General features: G+C 43.1%; 1 protein-coding gene across 3 annotated transcripts in view; it reads left to right on the forward strand.

The window, feature by feature from the left end:
- PDS5A (PDS5 cohesin associated factor A) overlaps positions 1 to 7,565 on the forward strand; it is a 129,831-nt gene extending 122,266 nt beyond the window's left edge. For all 3 annotated transcript variants that reach the window (XM_037064301.1, XM_037064303.1, XM_037064302.1), the window contains exon 33: positions 4,947 to 7,565. In XM_037064301.1, coding sequence (XP_036920196.1) covers positions 4,947 to 4,950 — 4 coding nt within the window. In that variant the 3' untranslated portion in view covers positions 4,951 to 7,565. The remainder of the gene's footprint in view (positions 1 to 4,946) is intronic.
- Positions 7,566 to 24,236: the final 16,671 nt, after the last annotated feature.

A 24,236-nucleotide genomic window follows, 5' to 3' on the forward strand; every position in this document is an offset into this window, starting at 1 on the left:
TCTTACATTCTTGCTCAAAGAATGTACTTTCCCAGCTTGTCAACTCAAAAAGAGAAGACTGACTTTAGGTGTGTTGAGCAACACAGTTAAGGTATAGAATTATTTTTGTAATTACTACATAAAACAGTGAAATCCTGACACATGCGCTACAACATGTATACGTTGTTAGGATATTATGCAAAGTGAAATTAGTCAGACCAAAAAGGACAAATACTGTATGACTCCATTTACATGAGGTCCCTAGAGAAGTCACACTTACAGACACAGACATTAACATGGGGGTTGCCCGGGAGGAGGGAGAAGGTGGGTGTCCGTGTTTGTGGCTGCAGAGTTGCAGTTTGGGAAGCTTGATTCTAAGCTTTTTGTTAACCTATAAGATCCTTATAACGTCTCTCTGCAGTAAGTCCTATCACTATCCCAGCATGCCAAGAGGAGGAAACCCGGGCAGAGAGGGTCCGTGCAGCTTTTAGTCTGTTTGCTTGAATAGTGGAGCCAGGTTCAAACTCAGACAATGTCGCTCTGGCATTTGTAGTCACCATACTATACAGGGGTGGGCAAAGTTCTTTGTGAGGAAAAAGAGATGCAGGTTGTTATTATTATTACAACAGCTTATTAACTCGAAAGAATGTCACAATGCAACTGTAAACTTACGTTTGCCTGCCCCTGTATATTGTACTTTTCAGGTAAAATTAAGTCTTGATTCTGCAGGTAGTGCACATGTGCACAAAATTGGTGTAACGGAGGATGCTTTGAAAATACTGAACCAGCATATTTTAAATAGCTAACAACTTCATAGATGTAATAGTTCCCATAGAGTGGAATATGTTTGCATACAGTTCATTTTTATAACTATTAAGTAAAAAGCTAGTTTATTTTAAATGATCACAGATTAAACCAAACATACCAACCAGTCATCTTTTTAACCTCTTTCAGAGTGTATACGTAGGCCCCTGCATTGTTTCGCCCAAGAGGAGAAAACAGAGAGGTTCTTGAGAGCTGCAAACGTAAAGTAAATGAAGCACCAGATGCTAAGAACATTGTCAGACTATGGTGGAAAATTAGGTAGAATACATGGAAAATATTTGGCATGGTGCTTGGCACATTTTAGTAGAAATAATAGTGATAACAGGGAAAGGTTGTTGAATGTGTATTGGCCTTGCCAACAATCATTATTAAGCAAGAACAGCTGGAGCTGAGGAGATCAGACTTGAACAAAGTACTGTCTGAGGTCCCCTGGCCAGCGCTGCCCAGGGCCGGACGCTGAGCCCAGGCCCATCCCTTGCCCAGGGCCTCGGTGCGCTGCCAACAGCGGTGGCCACAGTTAGGTTTCTCGAATATATGCAGTATTTTGAAGCATTTGTAAACTATGAACATCCAGAACTCTGTTATTTGTTTTCCTTCTCAATGTGTAAAAGATGTTTTCATGTGTAGTTACCATCAAAGTGTGGAATAGACAGACACACCAAAACGGAAGTTCCTTGTTTGTGATTCAGCTGATGTTTTATTTGTCCCTCAACCTGAGGAATGTTGAACAGTCAAAATCCTGAAGGTGCCAGCTTTGTTTCTGTTTCACGTGGAACGGTGGCTTCTACTTTCCTACAAATTCTAAACACACTTGCAGTATTACCTGTGATTGATTTGACATCCCGTCTGTGTTTTCCTGAGGGCTGGTGGAGGACCAGATACAGATTAAAGCCACATGATTGAACAGTCCTGAGGACAGAATTAGTGTCACACTTTGGATCATCCTCTTAAGGTTATCATTACAATTTCAACCAGCTAACTAGTAAAGGAAGACAGAGTCGCCAGACCTGAGAGCCATCAAACACTACATCCCCGAGCTGAGGGTGAGCCCAGGGTGGTCGAGTCAGCTCGCCTGTGGCCCTGGCAATGCAAAGCACAGCCTCGGGGCCTTGCATGGTGTGGATAGAGCTGAAGTGCTACACTTAAGGGGTTGGCCCTGGATTTTAAGCTTGAATGCCAGACTTTGTTAAGTAAGGCCCAGATCCTTGCGTCATCAGTGGCCCTGCTTCCTGACTCCAAATGCCATTCCTTCTCTTCCATTGCCTTGCATTTTTCACACCTTTCACTTTTTCAGTTTTTCACCTCCCAGGTGGTCAGCTCCTGCCCTAGTCACGCCTGTCTCTACAGGAGCATCTGCAGAGGCCTCTCCTGCTCTTCTCTACTCCTTGGGCTCCTTTGTGGGTCCAGTTACAGGGTCCCCTCAGGGTAGCTGGTCTGCACCTTATGCTGACACCAACCTCTGGAAAACTCACCCAACTTTATTACTTAATATTTATATTATTATTATATCATATGATTTTTAAATTTTATTAAATCAATGAAAAACATTGCTTTATTATTTCACTTAATTCTTCAGCCCTGTCACGTAGAACTCTTGATAAATGGCAGCCTCTAGAGCCATTTTTGTACCACAGCCGTCACTTAGGGACAATGTAGCAAGTGCCAGCCCCTCTAGGGTTCCTCCTCCTAACAACATAATAAGAGTTTTAGTGTGATTCCCACTTACATAATTTACTTACAGACTCGAGGGTGGTTATTCCACCAGAAAATGGGTAGTGTATACAAAAATTTTATTTCTTAATCTGGGACTTGATGCTGAGCATTTTAACTTGTCAACTTGACTGTAGAACTTTTAGATCCCTTTGGATTTTTGCAATAAATGTATTCCCTTAGCTATTTACTGGGGAGACAGGTGTTTCAATAAATGTTCCTGTTTGTATTTTGGGCTGCTTTTAGTATTGTTACTTTTTATGAGAAAGTTCCTTGAATTCACTCTATACCTTTATAAAAATCAGCCGTTTGTGTAGTTTGGTCAGGAAACAACACCTGGACACCTGGACAGTAAGTGTTGGCTAAGTTTTGGGTGAAAGATTGATCATCATTTAAGTTGTTTAGTTCTCTTGTTTTTTCCTTTATGTTTTTGAGCTGTTATCCAAATGGTAAATGCAAACACTTTGCATTAAAAATGTGTCTTCATAGGTCTGCTGATTCATGTTTTACTTGTGCTTAAGGCTAAATTTTTCCACACCAGTGAAGAAACAGTCCCTAAACTTGGGACTTCTGGGGAAATTGTGAATTTAAAGAAATTACATATATGATAACTGACTACAGTTTTCCTGTCTTTGTATTAGTATGTTTGTCTTAGCAGGCTTAGTGTGGGAGTGTTTAAGAATCTTGGAATTTCTGTTCTTTTAAGCAAAGAATTTCCTGTCCTGGCCGGTGTGGCTCAGTTGGAGCGTTATCCGTAACCAAAGTGTTGCAGGTTCAGTTCCCGGACAGGACACATATAGGAGGCAACCAGTCAATGTTTCTCACATCAGTGTTTCTCTCCTTTCCTGTCTCTCTAAATATAGGGATATATTATATATATCCTATAGTATGTATGTATGTATATATATATATATATATATATATATATATATCTCCTTAGGTGAGAATTTTAAAAAAATTTTTTGAGTGTTTCCTGATCTCCTGTGCTTATTTGTATACTGAGAAAGTTTTCTCACATCACATGGGCTCATATCTTAAAATTAAAGTAACTCCTAAGTGTGCATCCTCATGCATTAAACAAATGTATATTAGTTTGATATGAATATCCTTATATTAACAAGTGACTTTTTTTCAAAATAATATGAAATTTTTCAGAAGCCAAGTGCTCAGAAGTAATGGTGATTCACTTTGGGACATAGAATCAAGTCCAGGAAAGTCTTCCAGTGAGCTGGATCGCTTAAAAGTCTGAGTGCAGCCAGGAAGATGCTGAGGACTCAGAGCTAGTAAAGGGGAGCTTCCTGAAGGCGCAGCAGGCCGCTTGTAGAGGATTCTTTGATTTTGTATTATTAAACTTGTCTTGTATATACAAATTAACTTAATAATCTCTTGTAAGAATCTTAATCACCTAGCCCCCTTTTCCAAAGCATTGTTATTTTTATGATATGAATATGTAGTGTTGGGAATATAAGCAAACAACTCCCTATTTTTCCCTCCCAAGTTCGGAATTCTTGGGGAGACACAATCTTCATGCCCATGTGGCTGACTGGAAATGTGGGATAACATAGGCCGGGTGGTGGCTGATGCCTTGTCCTCAGACTGAACCACAGGCGGACCAGAACCTAGAGGCGGCCAAGCCCCGCTGTTCATTCCCTCCCCTCACTCCCTCGCCTACCCAGATGGGCTCTTCCTGCTTCAGCGATTGTAATTCCCCTCTACTCATGGAGGGTTCCTCTTACTTCTGAACAGAATTAAGCTAAATTTTCCTCCTTGTTCTTTTAGTATATGAAAATGTATTTGTTTACCTGGTTCAAGAGTCAGAACTTATTTTGCTGCTTCTAAATTCATTTTGCCATAGTACTTAGTAATTTTTCTTCTATAGTACTTTGAAAGGTACTTCTATAGTACTTCTATAGTACTTTTTAATTAAAAAGGACAGTTATTTCAGCCCTGGCTGGTGTAGCTCAGTGGACTGAGCAAGGGCCTGCGAACCACACGATCGCGGTTCGATTCCCAGTCAGGGCACATGCCTGGGTTGCAGGCCAGTTCCTGGTTCCCGGCAGGGGACGAATGAGAGGCAACCATACACTGATGTTTCTCTCTCTCTCTCTCTCTCCTTCCCTTCCTCTCTGAGATAAATAAATAAAATATTTTTTTTAAAAAAAGGATAGTTATTTCAAATAGCTCCTTATTGTTTTGAGCATATCAGGCATTGAGTAGCAGCACTTAATGTTTGAAAATAAGTCTCTTCATTGGCATTTTGTTGTTACATAGTTTGGGGAAAGATTCCTTAAACCACGTAAAGCCTCAGGTGAAAATTGGGAAAAAAATATTTTCAGATTTTAGCTAATATTATAGAAATGAAGTAATTCTGGTTTGTTTTCCTGTTTATATCTTTTCTAACTTTGCTTTCTTCTTCTACTCCTATCTCCAAGGTAAAAAGAAAACTCATTTGTAAAGGGGGAAAATGAAAGCCAAACAGAAGCAGCTCCGGCTTCTGCAAAAACTTGGATTCAAAATATCCCTGAACAGAAAATGAAGTTGACTTCAGAACACACACTGTCTGCCTTGGAAACTGAAAGAAACCATTACTTCCCTGCCCGTGACCACAGTCCTCTGGTGGAAACGTACAGCGGAGACTCTTGAGAGAGGCTAAAAGCAACTCTATCCTACCCTCCCCTGGACTTTTCTTATGAAAAGTCAATAATTAAGCAAATTGCTTAACACTTGGTTCCAGTTCCTGCATATCTGGAGTTGAAAGGCATAAATCCACCATTAATTTCCATGCTGCAGTTTTTATTTTAAAGAAAGTAACAGGATGTCCCTACACTGACACTGAAAATCTATCAAGTTTAGAGCCAGGAGTTCCCGTGTTACACAAGAAAAAAGTAGAAGTCTACTGAATTAATTTTTTAGAAGAAAAAAGATCAGATGAAATATTTCTTTGTTTTCCTTTTGGAAACTTTTATGTATAATTCTTTCTGCCTGCCTACTTTTCTGCAAAAATGAGATGTACAGATTTTAGTTCCCTGCTATGAAAAGTGATGTGGCAATTTTATAAATGTTGCTTTCTGATTTTTATCAGAGTGAGAAAATAATTAAAATTATTATTGATTTCATATCACTTCATATTTTGATTTCCCCACCATTTTAGTTTAATATAATTTGCAATAAATGTACATAGTATTGTTTCATAAAGCATATCATTTAAAATGGTTTTTACTCCTGTGATTATGTTGGAATATTTGGAATTTTAAAGGAGTAAAGACTGTCCAGTATTTGGTTTTATAATGTTCGTCACCAGATTTTTATTGATGTAAAGAAAATCCATTTTTTAAAATAGCTGGATGTTGGCAGCTGTGTGAGGAAGTCGGCGGTGTGCGAGGCTGCTGCCCAGGCTCAGCACTGCGCAGTTGGGAAGTGACCCTGGCTTCTGTCCGGCCGTCTGGGCTCCGCCTGTGTGTTTATTTTAGAAGACAACTTTGGCATTCGTGTATTGTTTCTCGGCCTTGTTCCGCATAGGTAATGTGTGCACTTTTGTGTACGCATAATCATATTTAAGTTTTTTCCATAAAATAAATGCTTCTAGATGTCATATGGTAGTCTTTTTTAATCTTTTTATCATGTTTTCTTGTGAAATTTTTTACGTGAAAGGGCTAAAGTCACTAAAAAAAAAAGATTACAGTCAACTCTCCATTATCTATATAAAATAGTGACTATGCCTCAGGTTTTGAATATTGCAGTAATCATAAACTTAAAATAATGAAGGCATATTATTAAGAGGTAATTCAGGAGAAACTCAAATGTGTCCTTTCTCAGGCTGACCTATAGCCTGCCCCTAGCTCTGTCCCAAAGCCCCAGCTGAATGTGTTCACTCAGTTCTATACACAGACCTGGCGAGGGTCAGAGGACGTAAACAGTGTCTACGTGGTAACTCGGTCTCGACAGGCTGTAGTCTGTGTGGGGTGTGAAGTGAACAGTGTCCAGAAAGGACCATTAGGTGAAATGTGAAATTTACTGATAGTATCACTGACGTCCTCATAGATAATCAAGAGTTGACTGTATATTGACTGAGTGAAAGATGGGTAATGCTTTTAAATATGCATATATACACTTTTAGGTATCAGATGATGGTTAGGGAACAGTGGATGCCAGTGATAGAAAAATATCTTAAAGGGGCAGAACAAGCTCTGCTCTTCCTTATTGCCTCTTTTTATAACCCTTTAGAAGTAAAGTATAAAATATTGCCTCCAACATGCTGAAAAAATATCTATGCATAAGCATCAGAGAAGTCCCTCCAGCAATCAGTGGGCGTGTTCTACTTAGAAAGAATCTAAAGTTCTCTTAGCATCAGACAACTTGATTCTTAACACCATGAATTTGTCACCAATGAGAAGCACACTGGTAGGGACCTTTTTTCTCTCAACTCCTTTTGTTTGATTACGCAGTGCCACAGCTGACTAAATTACCTAGCGTTGTCGTATGTCATGTAGCAGAACTATGTGCATCAGCTGTGGCTGCTCAGATTTTTGCAGATGGAGTCGGCTAAAGGGTCTGGTCCACATGCAGACGTGAGGGGCCCACCCCTGGCTTTGCAGCACCGTGCGAGTGTCTGACCCTGAGGGAAGGGAGAGCAGGATGCTGGGAAGATTGAGCTGATGGGGAGGGACTTGTGCAAGGGAAATTTGTCAGTTTTCCTTTGAAAAAGGAAAAGGTAAAATCCCTTAGGAATTTGGTATTTACATCTCAGCGAAATACAACACAAAGTGCAGACTTATATTTGAGAATTAATGTTAACCCTTTGTGTCTAGTTTGAAGCTTCTTGTATTTGTCTAAAACTACAAGCCAGAATTTTGTATCTCCTTTGATAAAAAGTGTGTATAATGTAAAGTAGTTTTGCATATTATTGTGCTGCATATGGGCTGAATTTTTAAAACTTTTTTTAAAGACTTGAAGCAGAACCTTGTAATTTGTGTAAATGACACATGTAAAATCCTACCATAAAATGCTAAAAATATGCATTGTTTCAAATAAAATCAAGAAATGCAGCATTATATAATAGTGTGGAGCCCTGAATATTCGTGTATGCCCTGGTATGTCACCAGCTGATGAGATGTCTTCGTTTTGTTTATTTTCTGTTTACATTCTGGAGTCTACATATCTTCGTAAGAAATCAAATGCCACCTTCAGACTTCCTGGCCAGCTGCCCTGATCGGGCTTACAGTGACTGAGGGAGAACATAGTAGATGATCAATTTTGATGACCATTTGGGAAACTTTAGAAGTTGCTTTTTAACCTAAGATTTTTAAAGCAGCCTCTCATGTGTACTATGATACATCTCTTTACCCTAAATTGTAAACATGCTTATTTATAATGGTTTAAAAGCTACTGCCTGGAGAGCAAGTAGGGTACATAAGTGTGTCTGGAATCACAGGTGAACAGAATGAGAAGCTGCTGTGCCTGGTATTTCACCCTCAGTGGGATTATTCCTCACCTTCCTGCTTCTGTGGTCTCAAGACATTCCTGTCTTCACTATTCATGTGGATAAACTCTCCATAGAAACCACTGGAAACTAAGTCTCCAGCAGTCTGACAAGGAGCTTGGCAGCAGCCTAGATAGGAATGATGGCGTTTCCTACAAGAAGTTAAAAGTTTGCCACAAGCCAAACAATGGAAATGGACACCCATGACCACACACCTCCTCCGACCACACACCTGAGCCAGTAAACCAGAGCTCCAATCCCTCACTCCTGTGAGAGACGTGAACTTCATTTAGCATCTTAGTTTGAAGCACACCAGGAACGTGTAGAAGGTCCCATTTCTAAGGGCCAGTACCAGACAGGTGGTCAAGAGTTCACTTTTGGCTATTTCTCAAATAACATTTTTAAAGATATTATTTATTTTTGGAGAGGGAGAGAAACATCGATGTGTGGTTGCCTCTCACATGCCCCACCCTGGGAACCTGGCCTGCAACCCAGGCATGTGCCCTGACTGGGAATCCAACCTTTAGTTCACAGGTTGGCACTCAATCCATTGAGCCACGTCAGCCAAGGCTCAAGTAACATTTCTTTTTTTTAAGATTTTATTTATTTATTTAGCTTTAGAGGGGAAGGAGAGAGGGAGAGAAACATCAATGTATGGTTGCCTTTTGTGCGTCCCCTGCTGGGAGTGGGCCTGCAGGGAACCGGCCTGCAACCCAGGCATGTGCCCTGACTGGGAATCAAACCGAGATCCTCTGGTTCGCAAGCCCTTGCTCAATCCACTGAGCTACACCAGCCAGGGCTCAAGTAAGTAACATTTCTTTATCATTACTGATTGCTGACTTCAGGCACATTCCTCACCCTCATTCTCTAGTTCCTCCCTAGCCAGGAGCACAGCACTGTACCCATTCTTCCAGAAGCTTGAAAAGCAATCAGCCGGAAATCAATATACACCTGAGAAGTGCGCTAATGCAAAGATCTGTGGGAGCCAATAAGGAAATGTAGGGTTGGGGGGAGGAACAGCGATTTTCATCATCACAGGTATTTATTTAATCTGCACAGACTAGGCACAATGCCAGGAGCTGACACAATATAAAACAATAGGACAACACAGGTAGAAGTGCCCATTCCAGGTGACACAGTAAATCTGGACTCCAGGGCCCTGATAGATGCTGCTGGAAGCAGAAGATCCGTACCTTTTCGGTGTAGAGAAGTACAATTTTAAGAATCATGAGAGGCAGGTCCATCCCTAAAGAAATGATTGGGCTGAGCAGGCACCCCATCAGGGATGAGCTGAGGCAGGAGGCGACTCCCCAGATTGAGGGCCTCCCGGGAAGAAGTGACCATCGGTGGGGGGGGGCGGTGCAAACTCCAGCTGGGGAAGGGCCAGAAGACTGCTACTTCAGCAATACACACACCGTCTGAGCACTCCCACGTGTGAAGGCTCTGGAATGCCTGCTCCCAGCCTCCTGACTCTGCTCACCCACTACCCTAAGGGCCCCCCACCCCAAGCACAAAAGTGGGTGTGTTGATAATACGCATGGCTTCCTTAGAGAAACTGTGTAACTCCAGGGACTTAGTGGGCTTCTCCAGGAAACAAATTTTGGTGGGGAACCAAGCACCCATTTTAGTTGTGCTCTGAACGTTTTTGGGCGGATGCTCATTCTGGTGGCCACACACACCCCACCTCCTGAGACCCTTTCCCTCCAGAAGGTTTGCAGAGTTTTTCCCCCCAGTTTCCCCTTATGAAGCACTTTACTTACAGACTGGCATATTTAATTCTCACAACGATCCCCATAAAGCAGCTAGTATGTTCATCTCCACTTTACACAAAGCCATTGAAGCTCAGAGATGTTCAATACTAAGCCTGTGTCCTCAGCAAAAATGAGGCAGTTTAAGCCAAAGAGTTTAAACCTAAGTGGTATGACTACAAAACTCAGTGTTCCCTACTTAAGTTTTTCCACCAAGTTACTGAGAGGCCCACAATGTCTCTGAAGTTGATAGCGAATGGAATGTGGGAGAAGGAAATGGGTAATGATACAAGGCAGTGAGTAGAAGTTGAGATGAGACCATCTCTGAATTCTGCTGCCTCTGAGCACACATTCAGCAAACAGTATCTTAAAGAAATTAAGATAAAATTCAACTTCCAGCCAAGATGGAGGCTTAGGTAGGCACACTGTGCCTCCTCGGCCAACCAAAAGGACAACAAATTTAAAAACAGAAAACAACGAAAACTGCCTGAAAATCAAACTGTATGGAACTCTGACAACCAAAGAGTTAAAGAAGAAACAGTCCTCCAGACCTGTAGGAGGGGCGGAGCCGGGCAGCCGGGTGGAGAGGACTTGTAGCAAGGCGGCGGCTGGTGGAGCAGGCGGTCCCTCATTCACACACAGATAAACCGGAGGAACAACTGGGGAGTGAGACCGTGCAACCCAGAGCTCTAACGCGGGGAAATAAAGCCTCAAACCTCTGACTGAAAACACCTGTGGGGGTTGAGGCTGCAGCAGGAGAGTTAGTTGGAGAGACCCACAGGGTCCTAGAAGGTACACAAACCACCCACTCAGAAATCAGCACAGAAAAGGCCCAATTTGCTTGTGGGTAGCAGGGGAAGTGACTGAAATCTGGCAGAGAGCGAAGCAAGCGCCATTGTTCCCCCTCAGACCCCTTCCCCACATACAGCACCACGACACATCAACCTGGGTTGCCCTGCCCTGGTGCACCATGCAGGCTCCTAAGGCTCTGCCCCTTATACATAACAGGTACACAGAGACCACAAAAAAAAGGCCCAAATAGAAGAACAGGCCACAGCTTCAGAAAAAATATAACTAAGTGATGAAGAGAGAGCCAATGTATTGGATGCACAGTTCAAAACACTTGTAATTTGTATAAATGAAACATGTAAAAGCCTTCACATTATCAGGTATTCACTGAAATGGTTATGTTTGCAAAAAGTGAAGGCTATGCAAAGTGAAATAAAGGAAAATGTACAGGGAACCAACAGCGGTGGTAAGGAAACTAGGACTCAAATCAGTGTGGACCAGAGGGAAGAAATAAACATTCAACCAGAACAGAAGGAAGAAACGAATTCATAAAAATGAGGAGACGTTTAGGGACCTCTAGGACAACTTTAAATGTTCCAACATCATTTGGAATCATAGGGGTGCCAGAAGGAGAAGAGGAAGAGCAAGAAATTGAAAATTTATTTGAACAAATAAGGAAGAACTTCCCCAATCTGGCAAAAAAAAAAAATAGACTTCCAGGAAGTCCAGAAAGCTCAGAGAGTCCCAAAGAACTTGGACCCAAGGAAGCACACAGCAAGGCACATCATAATTACATTATGAGAGAATCTTAAAAGCACAAAGAGAGAGACTTTAGGACTTCCGCCAAGATGGAGGCATAGGTGGAAACACTGTGCCTTCTCCCACAACCAAGTTTGAATACAACAAACGTTTGGAGAAACAAAGACACAACCAAAGGACAGAAAATTGAATTATACGGAAGTCCGACTACATCTAACCTTCAATGGGGACGGTAAGAGGGGCGGAGCCAGCAGCGAGCAGGGTCGGGCAGGACAGGGCCCCCGACCCAGGCGCGCAGGCAGACCGGAACCAGTTGGGGTGCGGGGCAGACCGCGGGCGCATATTCGTGCACAGTGAGACAGACGACGCAGGCCCCAGGGGGCGAGGGCTGACGGGGTGGCACACTCGCGAGCAGTGGGACGAAACGCGTGGGCCCGGTGACGGCAGCAACTGCGGCACCAGTGAGGGCCGTGGCGGCAGGCGGCGGACAGGACGCCATAGTCCCTCTTTGAGCCCGCCCCCACATACAGCGTCACAACCCAGCGACTTAGTTGCCCTGTTCTAGTGAACATTTTAGGGCTCTGATCCTGCTATGGAACAGGCACGAACAACCTGAAAGATGGCGCAAGAAGAACTCAAAGTCCCAGAGCCAATAACTCTAAGCGACCGAGAAATTGCCAGCCTCTCAGAAGCACAATTCAGGACACTATTTATCAGGATGCTCACAGAACTGGTTGATTATAGTCACAAATTAGAGGAACAAAGTCACAAATTAGAGGAACATATGAAGGCTAAACTAATTGAAATGAAGGGAGATGCACAGGAAACCAATAGTGATGGAAAGGAAACGGGGACACAAATCAATGGAATGGACCAGAAGGAAGAACAAAACATCCCACCAGAAAGGAAGGAAGAAATGAGAATTCAAAACAATGAGGAGAGGCTTAGGAACCTCCAGGACATCTTTAAACGTTCCAACATCCGGATTATAGGGGTACCAGAAGGGGGAAAGAAACAGCCACGAGTGGAAAACTTATTTGAACAAATAATAAAGGAGAACTTCCCCAGTCTGGCAAAGGAAATAGACTTCCAGGAAATCCAGGAAGCTCAGAGAGTGCCAAAGAAGTTGGACCCAAGAAGGAACACACCAAGGCACATCATAATTACATTAGCCAAGACTAAAATGAAGGAGAGAATCCTAGAAGCAGCAAGGGATAAGGGGACAGTCACCTACAAAGGAGTACCCATCAGACTGTCAGCGGATTTCTCAAAAGAGACCTTACAGGCAAGAAGGGGCTGGAAAGAAGTATTCCAAGTCATGAAATCCAAAGACCTACAGCCAAGATTGCTTTATCCAGCAAAACTTTCATTTAGAATGGAAGGACAGATAAAGTGCTTCTCAGATAAGGTCAAGTTCAAGGAGTTCATCATCACCAAGCCCTTATTATATGAAATGCTAAAGGGACTTATATAAGAAAAAGAAGATGAAAAATATTAACAGTGAAAGGACAGCAAGCTCAGAGTTATTAACAACCACACCTAAAACAAAAGCAAACTAAGAGGACAGCTAGATCAGGAGTGGAACCATAGAAATGAAGAACAAAAGGAGGGTTAGAAACAGGGGGGAGGGAGGAGGAGAAGGGGGGAGAAGGCACAGAAAATAGCATAGATGGTAGGTAGAAAATAGATAGGGGGGAGGGCGAGAATAGTGGGGGAAATATAGAATCCAAAGAACTTGAGACACGTGGTTATAAACTAAGGGGGGGAGAATGGTGGGGGAGGGAGGGTGCAGGTGGAGGGGATTGAAGGGGGGAATAGAACAACTGTAATGGTATAATCAATAAAATATATTTTTTAAAAAAAGCACAAAGAGAAAAGGAGACAGTTACCTACAAAGGAGTTCCCATAAGACAATCAACTGATTTCTCAAAAGGAACCTTGCAGGCAAGGGCTGGAAAGAAGTATTCAAAGTCATGGAAGGCAAGGACCTACATCCAAGATTACTCTATGCAGCAAAGCTATTATTTAGAATGAAGGACAGATAAAGTGCTTCCTAGATAAGGTCAAGTTAAAGGAGTTCATCATCACCAAGCCCTGATTATATGAAATGGTAAGGGACTTATCTAAGAAAAAAGACAATCAAAACTATGCACAGTAAAATGACAACAAACTCACAACTATCAACAACTGAACCTAAAAAACAAAAACAAACCAAGCAAACAACTAGAATAGGAACAGAATCAGAGAAATAGACATCAGTGGGGAGGGAGAGGGGGAGAATAGGGGGAAAGGTAGAGGGAATAAGAAGCATAAATGGTAGGTACACAATAGACAGGGGGAGATAAGAATTGTATGGGAAATGTAGAAGCCGAAGAACTTATATATGACCTATGGATATGAACTAAGGAGGGGTGGGATGCTGGTGGGAGTGGGTGTGCAGGGTGGAGGGGAATAAAAAAAGGAAAATGTGACAAATGTAATAGCATAATCAATAAAAAATATATATTAAAATATTTTTTTATTTATTTTTAGAGGGGAAAGGAAGGAGAAGGAGAGGGAGAGAAACATCAGTATGTGGTTGTCTCTCACATGCCCCCCACTGGGGGCCTGGCCCGAACCCCAGGCGTGTGCCCTGACTGGGAATCAAACCAGCAACCCTTTGGTTTGCAGACCAGCACTCAATCCACTGAGCCACACCAGCCAGGGCCAATAAAATATAAGTTAAAAAATAATAAAAGAAATTAATATAAAATTAAGTGTGACTCCATCAATTGGCGAGTGGATATATAAAATGTGATCCATCCAAATATATGAACAAACTGTGTAGTAGTTATGCTTAGCAACAAAAAAGGAGGTAGTTACAACATAGATGTGCATACTACATCATAGATGAATCTTCGAAACAGCATGTAAGTGAAGATGCCAGACTTGAAACCCTCCATACTGTTTGCTTCTACTTAGGAGATCCAGAGAAGGCAGATCTCCGGAGACAGAAGGGAAATTCGTGGTTGCCTGGGGCAAGGGCTAAGAACAGAGACTAAGTTTAAATGGGTTCATGGGATATTATTGGAGTGATGGAAACACTCTAAAACTGGATTATAATGATGGTTGCACAACTCAGTACATTTACCAAAAATCGGTGATTTATATATTTAAAATGGCTATAAGTTGGAGCCTCAATAATTAGTTTGAGATAAATGAGACATCTTCCAAAAAGTTCTTAACGATACAAAGCAAAGCAGCATCTGCTTAACTACAGTGTCAAATCCACATGTTAGAAGCACCATTTTTAACAATAATTGAACTTTCAAGCAAAGCACCTTTCCCATCGCTGAGTTCTGCCTCACAGGGTCCCCTGCAGGGGCCAGGCTGGTTCTCAGCTGGGAGGGTCTGAAAACAGTTCTCTCCACTATGGTCATGGCCTTCGCAACCAGAGATGTGAGCAAACCAGAGGCCAACAGGTCCCCCGTGACCCGCCCGCTCCTACCCTCTGCGTAGGAAGTCTCCGTGGGCAGCTGCGTTTGAACGAGGCCTGGGACGTGCAGGGTCTGCAGGGGTGGGGCTGGCTGGGTCCTCTCCCCGACCAGCCTGCGTGAGCTTCGCCTCTGTTAGTTGATGGGCCACACCTGGGGCAGCGCCACGTTGGGAATCTCACGGGCCCTGCTGCGCCTGTTTTCTCACCTGTTAAATAATCCCTGCTTCACCGGTCCTCGGGAGGAGAGAGCGAGGTAAGTGCGGAAAGCACCTCCCACCGCGCCGGCCAGCAGTAAGTGCCCACCTGCGCACAGTCGCTGTCGCCGGTCAGGCCGACCGGGGAGTCCCAGCTGCCACCAGCGCTGCTGGGACAACAACTGCAGACAAGCTCCGACACTTTTGTTTCCGTCGATTGTTTCTGTTTTCCAGGCTGCGGGCCAGCCACCCCGCTTCTGTTCATTAGTCTTTCTCGAGCCGGGCTACCAAGTTTCCACCCTCTCACACTCCTCTGCGGTCCAGCTCGGAAGAGGCCCGACCTGCAGTAAAAGCTCCTCACCGGCGGCGCCCCGCCAGTGCGCTTGCCGCCCTTTGTGCTTGGAGAGCGCCCCCAACCGGCCCTGCTGAGAATAGTGTACTCACTTTCCTAATGGCCAGGGAGTTGCTGCTCGGGATGGGGGTCTGCAAACTTTGAGGTGTGGATTGTGACACCACGGCCTGGGCACCGCTCCACCCCGGAAGTGTCAGGCAGCGGTGTCCCATGTCCCACCGCCGCTGGTGGCTTAGGTGCTCGGGCAGGCTGGGGTCCCCCGGGAGTGGCTGTGCAGGCCGGATCGTCGCCGGGCCAGGGCTGCGATACTATTTTCGGCATTGTTTCTGGCACTGTACCGTTCAAGATTTCCCAGAGTCTGAGCTACTCTAGACTCATTAATAAACTTATTCTCTTCTTGAATTAGCTACAGTTGACTTCTGACGAATGAACTGGTCCCAGAAGAAGCTGCAGGCAGCAGATACGCAGGGTAGTCCTGGGTAGCTCCTGGGCCTGGCTAGGGCACTAGGCAGTGAAAATCTAGCAGGTCCTTAGCGATGGGGCTTTAGCAGACCACGGGCGCGACGGCGAAACAGTTCATCACATCGCCCCAGATTCGTATGTTGACTTTCTAACCTCCATGGCGGCTGCTTTTGGAACTAGGGCTTAGGAGGTAACTAAGCTTGAAGGAGGCCATAAGGGTGGGACACCTAGGAGACAGCAGAGGACTCGCTTGTGCACTCTCGCCACCTGCATCCACGGAGGAAAGGCCACGCCAGGACGCAGCGAGAACACGGCCATCCACAGCCCGGGCAAGGAAGAGGGATGTGCAGGCAGAAAGCCATCGCCCGGGGGCGGGGGCGGGGCACGCCTTGGCGATCCTGACGCTCGCTCAGCAGGAGGCCTGACTGGCCCGGGTCCAGCCTGGTTTTCTCCCTTCCCCATGGGGCAAGGGAGAAACTGTACCCAGCCCCATCTGATCTTCACCGCTACTCAGGAACGAGGGGATGATTTCCCTGCCCAGCAGCTACAGGTTTTGCTACTTGAGGTCAGGCAGGCGGGGTGTGGTTTCTTCCCCACAGCTGGGCATCTCCTAGAACGCCTTATCTCTGGTCTCCACCTGCGCCCCGTCTGGCGCGAGTGCCGAGCGGGGGGCGTGGAGCAGCACCCATGAATAGGCGTGAACAGTCCTTGGTTCTGAGGAACCTTTCTTTAGATTTCGGTCTATTTATTAAGTTCTCTGATGGGTTCAAGAAAAGTTACGACTTTGTGGATCATTTTCTTGTGAAGGAAGGAATTACTTTCTTTACAGCTTTCTACATTCCAGGCATTAGATAGAAGCCCTTAGAGGAATCTGCCCCAGCTGGTGTGGCTCAGTGAATTGAGCACAGGCCTGTGAACCAAAGCGTCGCCAGTTCAATGCCCAGTGAGGGCACATGCCTGGGTTACAGACCAGGTCCCCAGTGGGGGACAGGTGAGAAACCACCACACATTGATATTTTGCTCCCTCTTTCTCCTTCCCTTCTCCTCTAAAAATAAATAAAATCTTTGAAGAAAAGGGAAACTGAAATTTCAATTTTGTCATTCTGGGCTTATTTTTAAATTTTTTGTTTTTGCATTGAAGTTGACAGAATCAGTCCTAAAAATAAAAAAACCGAGTCTTGCAATTTTTGGAATAGACAGTGATAAGGGACTCTCATGAAACCCTGACACACTTATCCTTACGTTTAAGACTTTACCTATATTTTCTGCTGCTTTTTGAAGTGCTTTTTAAAATTAAAACTGTTCTTTACTCAGTTATGAGGGTAGATGACAAATCTGGGTATAATCTTTTTGGAACATTAATATAGAAAAATCAACTTTGACAGTATCATTAATATTTGAACATAGCTCAAAAATAGAAATTGGCATACCTTTCATTGTGCAACAGACTAATATGTAAGTTTCCCACTTTTCTCAAAAAGTATATTAATGCAATTTAAAACTTAGTCTTATTACTTTTTCCTGTAAAATCTTGACTATATATACATACATACACAGGTGTATGTATATGTATATATACACGTATCTGAAGTTGAAGAAAATTCTGTTTACTTTTTTGTATTATTTCATGATCACTGAAAATAACTTTGTAGCATAAAGGGTGTTAAAAAGTGATTCAGAGCCTTGACTGGTATAGCTCAGTGGATAGAGCGCGGGCCTGCGAACCAGATGATCGCGGTTCAATTCCCAGTCAGGACACACGCCTGGGTTGCAGGCCAGTTCCTGGCAGGGGCCAGTTCCCAGCAGGGGATGCATGAGAAACAACCATACATTGATGTTTCTCTTCCTCTCTCCTTCCCTTCCTCTCTAAAGATAAATACATAAAAAATAGCCCTGGCTGGTGTAGCTCAGTGGATTGAGCACAGGCCTGCAAACCAGAGTATTGCGGTTCGATTCCCAGTCAGGGCACATTCCTGGGTTGCAGGCCAGTTCCCAGCAGGGGATGCATGAAAAAATAAAAATAAATAAAAAATACTTGCTTAAAAAGTGATCCACTCCAAGTGTTTAATACATGAGGCATATCACAGAGAAAAATGTTACAGGAACGATTAGCATGATTGGTCTATGTTACCAAATAGGGAAATCATTAGTGTTCCACAAAAGTATAAGGGACGTTGTGGATGGAAGCTGGGAGACAAAGGATTGCAGCAAAAAACAGTATTTCTTACTATAAGATTTAAATAATACATTTATGTATTTCAGTAATTTACCTAAAATCTAAAATATACATTAATATATTTTTTAACTTTTTAATGCTTTTCTCTCTACTATACTGTTTTATATAGTTTTCTTTCACAGTTAATTTTTCAATTCAGCCCACTGGTCACATATCTAGACAGGATCAGAGTAACAAGAGAAAGAGACATTGCCCAGAGATCCCAGCTTGGGAATGAACACTGCACGGACTGTACTTTGATTCGGCCCCTTTGAGAGGCATGAGCACTTCGGGAGGTATGACAATTTCATGCTTGCCCAGTTCCTCTTGCCATTTGGTCTTGACTCTTCTCTCTCCTTAGCCCTAATAAAACTCTTACCATTAATTTATGCTACTTGCTCTGAAAACATATCTCAAATCTTTTTTGATGCTCGACAATGTATAAATAAAAACAAGTATGGAAAGGAGATAGAGTAGAAACAGACCCTTCAAAGAAAAATACAGCCCTGGCTGGTGCGGCTCAGTGGATTGGGCACCAGCCTGCAAACCAGGAAGTCTCGAGATTACTGGTCAGGGCACATTCCTGGGTTGTGAGGTGGGTCCCTGATTAGGGGAGTGCTAGAGGCTACCAGGTGATCTCTCTCACACATGGATGCATCTCTCCCTCCGTCTCTCCCTCCCTTCCCCCCTCTCTAAAAATAATAAAATCCTTTTAAAAAAAGTACAACATAGGGCCCTTATAAACAGAGCTCAATCCACTTTCCTTTTTTTCCAAATCATTTCCTGGAGTGGCCTTTCACCTGCCTTTTGCAGAGACCTTGAACCTGCAGTACCCACATCCTTTAGGGCTTCTGAATGGAGACACCTTACATTCTCATTTGGCTATTTACATGTCTTGTTTCCAAAATTTCATGTGTGAGTGCAAACTGCCTGGTTATCTTTGGCATGGTTTATAAAGAGCCCCTTTGGGACTATTTCCACGGACCAAGAGGGTTCATAATGAGAAGAGTTCCTGTCTTAAGACCACACTGAGCACCAGTTCTCTGCCAGTCTCTGTGCCAGGGGCAAAGGTGAAAAGGACACGATTCCAACCCTTCCACGACGAAGGAGGAAAAGACCTAAAAACTAATGCAGTACGATGTGTGCTATACAGGTTCACACAAAGAACTATGAGAGTGCAAAAAAAAAGTACTGTGCCCGAATGAGAGGGAGTTTAGAGACACAGAGAAGGCTTCGGGAAGGCGACATTTACTTAAATAGGGTTTCATCAGAAGAGAGACAGGGATTTCAGACTGGGCAGGAAGACGGAGCAAATACGGATTTGGATGGAGATAGTTGAAATCCCAGCTACACGATGAGGCAAATCACATTTCAGCTTGAGTTCTTCACCAGCAAAATGGGGGTTTGCCTAAAAAATCTCCATGGTTCTTCCCACTAACACAGCCACTTCCCACTAGGGCAGCCATCTACACCAGACAACAGTGCCTTTGAAACAGTAACAATACACGGTATAGCACTTCACACCCATTTTTATAGATCTCTTGATTATAATCCATACACATTCCATATCCCAGTGTTCCCACCAAAGTATATTTGTTCATCACCCCAACATCTTCAGTCTCTCTCTCTGCATTGACTTTTCTCCTTCCGTCATAACATGTGCCTGTGCACAAGTTTCTCACACCTGAGAAAGCAGGTAAACCTTCACCTACCTGGTAGTTACTTCAATTCCTCTCTTAAAGAGCCAAACTCTCCTAAAAAATGTTTTAGCTCACCCCTGTCCCACTTTAATCCAAGCCGCTCAGAGATTCGAAGAAAACTAACAAAATGCTGAAACTGCTGCCCATCTACAGACTAACCTGCTCTCTTTGATGCTGTTAACGTTGCTGATGGCACCTCCTTAGTACCATCTTCTCCTCGTATTTACTTCAGTACACACCTAATGCATTCGGCACTCGTGTGCCTATTACATCTCATGAAATAACAAGATTGTGCTTAAGGAGTCTACACTGAGCTGGGGTAAACAGCTAACAAGGATATAAAGTAGAATGTACTACAATACAAGAAGTTCTATGGGAGATTTGGGAAGGTTCATGGAGGTGGTAGCATTTGGAGGTGGACTGGAAGGTAAGATCTCAATTTATAAATATAAATTACATTCAAAAGAAACAGTAACTTTAAATGCAGAGGCAGGAATCACAACCTGTGGAGAAAAGTTACTGCAGGGGGAAAGTAAAACCTTTTTTCAAGTCAGCTTTTTATTTTAATGAAAAGAAAAAAATAAGTATCTGCCCAGTCTTTTCCAGTCTATGGTCCCATTCTTGAGGGACAAGGTTTCTTAACTGTTTCTTCAAATAGTTGCTATCGTATTTTAAAATAATGTTCTTTGCCCCTGGCTGGTGTAGCTCAGTGGACTGAGCACAGGCCTGTGAACCAGAGGATTGCGGTTCGATTCCCAGTCAGGGCACATGCCTGGGTTGCAGGCCGGTTCCCTGCAGGCCCACTCCCAGCAGGGGACGCACAAAAGGCAACCATACATTGATGTTTCTCTCCCTCTCTCCTTCCCCTCTAAAGGTAAATAAATAAATAAAATCTTTAAAAAAATAAAATAATGTTCTTTGAATACTGTTTTTTTAATTCTGGATAAACCTACAATCTTCTCTAAGAGGTAAAAATGTGGCATTCTCACAGCCCCCATCCTATATTTATCAATACTTGGTTTAATCATCAGCATTTATTGCCTTGAAACTACTGTTCATGAAATGTCAATCTTTGTGTTTTAATTTCTCGAGAAGACCTACACACCACCGGTCACGATCACCAGCGCGGCAGCCACGCTGGCAGTGCAGCCCTGGACGCGGCACTTCCAGGCTGTTAACTGGGCCAGTACATGATCTCTCATCCCATCTCATCTGCACAATGAGGACAGGATCTACCCGGTTCTCATAAAATCAGATCAAGTGAATTAACACATGCAAAAGTTCTTAGAATTCTAACTACTGGCACTTAGTATATACTCAGACGTCAGCTATTCCCACTACTGTAGGGTTTTGTCCCAGCTTACTACCGTCTTTCTCTTGAGCATTTCTAGCTGCTCTACCCACTGACATGAACTGTACAACTCTGGGTTCACACTGCAGGAATGAGCTTGTGCAACGAGGTAATGTCCCCATATTTTTTTTTCCTTTTTAGTAAGTCCTCTTTACTGAGTCCCCCCTCCTCAAAGACCTTTGTCCTGCTCTGATGAAACTGGTTTTTGCCACATCATGGACCTTTCTTGTATTGCTCCCCTGAATTAAGTCCAGTTTCTTTGTCCCCAAGTATCTTTATTTCTAGATAATACTCCATTTTGGTACAGCAAAATACCTACAAGCAACTTAAGATGGTGTACGTTAAGTAAATTTTATGACTCAAGATTTACTCCATCCCAATGACAGCTGAATCAATTTATATGGAAAATGACTTTAATCAGTATTTCAGCAGTCCCGGTCTTCTAAAATAGTTTCTCCCCCCTCCCCTGGCCAGAGTGCCTTTGCTGATTGGGCATCACCCTGCAAAATGAAAGGTCACAGGCCCAATTCCCAGTCAGGGCACATGCCTAGATTGTGGGTCTGGCCCCTGGTTGAGGTGTAGATGAAAAGGCAGTTATTTCTCTCCCCCTAAAATCAACAAGCATGTCAAGTGAAGACTTAAAAAAAAGTGTAGTTTTTTTAGAAATCTGAGGCTATTATTGATTCTTGCTTCCCCTCCTCTCCAATAGACCTTCAGGACCCTTTTTTGACTAGTACACTGAAGTTGGCAAAATCTTTCATTGGTTGCACTGAGCTGTCGAATCTTTCAATCAGGAAATTTGTGCCCATCACCTCTGAGATGTTCTGGGACTATTTGGTAATATAATCCTTTATTTCCTCTCTTCTTTCTTGGTGGAGTTTGTTCTTTCTGGGATCAGTTGTTAAAGCTTCTGGGTTGATCCAGTACACTGCAGGCATTTTTGCTTCTTCTACCCACCTTCGGATTTTTTTTTTCTGTTCAGACATCCTCTACTCAACTCACCCTTCTATTCATTCTACAAGAATTTACTGATAACTGACCTAATGTATTTTTCTACGTTCTAGTCAACGTTCTGAGCATTGGAGATACAGTAATAAGATAAATCCCAACCCTTATGTTGAACAAAATTAAAAAGCGAGAGGAAGTGTAATAAAGAAAAATAAGCAGGGAGGGAGGAGAGCTGAATGGAGGCAGAAGCTGCTTTAGTTAGAATGGTCACTTAAACAGCAACATAAATAAAATGATTAAGCCAACCATGTGAGGAGCTGGGAGAACATTCCAAGCAAACATGCTACTCAAAGGATCTGAGGTTAAAGAACCAGAATATAGGGTGAGGCAAAAGCAAATTTACAGTTATGAGTACATGGAACATAGTTTATTCTTGTATCATTAACCCATTATTTATCTGTATTACAAAGTATTCCCAAACCTGAGTCTGAAGTGTCCTGCAGTAGTTAAAAGCGTGGAGATGAACCACATGGGTCCTGCCTGGACTGGACGGGGCATGGAGCTTGCAAAGGTTTCCTTTACTCTTTAAGATGGATATTACAGCCAATTTGTATGTCAAGTTAGAACTAGAAACTAACACAGGAGAGGGAAGCCAAGTGCTTGAACAGGTGAGAGGAAAGACAGAATATATAACAAAAGATGCAGGTAGGCAGGCGCATTTGATTAGATGTACTTCCTACTTGTTATACAAGAAATTAATTCATTAGCTGTGAGGGATTAGAACCCATTGGAGATTCAAGACAAGCAAGCTGTGCAATTGTCACTTCACAGAATGGAAGACCATAATGATCAGGGCTGTAATAACAACATAGAAGCTTACTGCTCGTGGCTCACTTAAAAAGCAGTTATCAGTTAGTTCAGTGACAGCAGTAAGCACTGCTATGTCTTCTCTCCAGGTAAATCCTGTTATGCAGGTATTACAGTCTCAGGACAAGGGAAAAGATCTGTGAGGGCCAATGGAATCTAAACTGGGTAAATAACAAGGACTGCACCTTCCTCACCTTTAGGAATGCTGGGTGTGGGACTAGAAATAATCTTTCCATCTCTCCACCGTTACCCTAATTTAGGTATCAATCTCCTTGTTTTACTTTGCTTTTTTCTTCTCTACCTCAGTTCCCAAACTTCTGCTTCAGTGAGGTGCCCCTTACCCATACGTACCCTGCCCCCAAAGTTATTTTCTCAATGCTTTTGTGCATGCAACAGCCCTCCCTCAACCTAAATTCCATTACTAAGTGAAGATAAAATTAGAGAATCGAGATACACTGAATATAATTGATGAAATGGAAATATAATTGACTTGCCATGAGCCTAGATTTAAAGAGGGATAAGCCTGCTGCTCAGTGACCTGGAGGTTAACCTAAAAACAACATCAGTGACATTTAAAAACTACTGTTGCTATGGCTTAATTAGTAGAGGTAGAATGAGGAGCACAGGCTTTCCACAATGAACTCCTCACTAATTATAAAAAAATACTTAAAATGAACCATGCTAATAATGACCTCAGCAGACTGTTATCCTGCATGTTTCCTTATAAAAATTTTTGCTGTTTGATTTTGCCTCTACCTTATGACATCTTACCAAGTTAACCTCAAAGAAGCTGTACTTTCTCCTCACACACAGAAGCTAGGATATGAAGCTAGTTCACCAAAACATTGTTCAATTCATACCACGAAAACTGGTTTGGGCACACTTTTCTCAAAGACTCAGTCCCACCAGAACGGGTTTTCCTTTTCATACTTGCAAATGACCCCTCCACATTCCCTATTTTTAAAGAAAAACAAGAATAGTACTTTAGAGCTTGAAATGCTATCATGTTGCCCTGGTCCGGTGGCTTCTTGGGGTTGGAGTGTTGTCCTGTAACCGGAGGGCTGAGGTTGATTCTGGTCAGGGCATATACCTAGGTTGCGGGTTCCTGGTTCGGTTGTGTACAGGAGGCGACCAACGTTTCTCTCCCTCTCTCTCTCTAAAGGCAATGAGAAAATTTCCCGAGGTGGGAAATGCTCTCAAGTTTAGTAAGCACATTTAAAGAGCTAAATGTCAGCTGTGTAATTGAAGAAAAGGTACTACTAGTTGCCCTTCAACCAACTTTAGGTATATTCTGTACATGCAACAACACCTTTATGCTGTAAGGAAGAACAAAGTCCTAGGTGTATGTACTCACTTCTCAGTGAAATATACTTTGGGTTTCTA

This window comes from Sturnira hondurensis, unplaced genomic scaffold (genome assembly GCF_014824575.4).
Source record: "Sturnira hondurensis isolate 20B ecotype Veracruz unplaced genomic scaffold, ASM1482457v3 Scaffold0015056, whole genome shotgun sequence".
In the NCBI taxonomy this organism is placed as follows: domain Eukaryota; kingdom Metazoa; phylum Chordata; class Mammalia; order Chiroptera; family Phyllostomidae; genus Sturnira; species Sturnira hondurensis.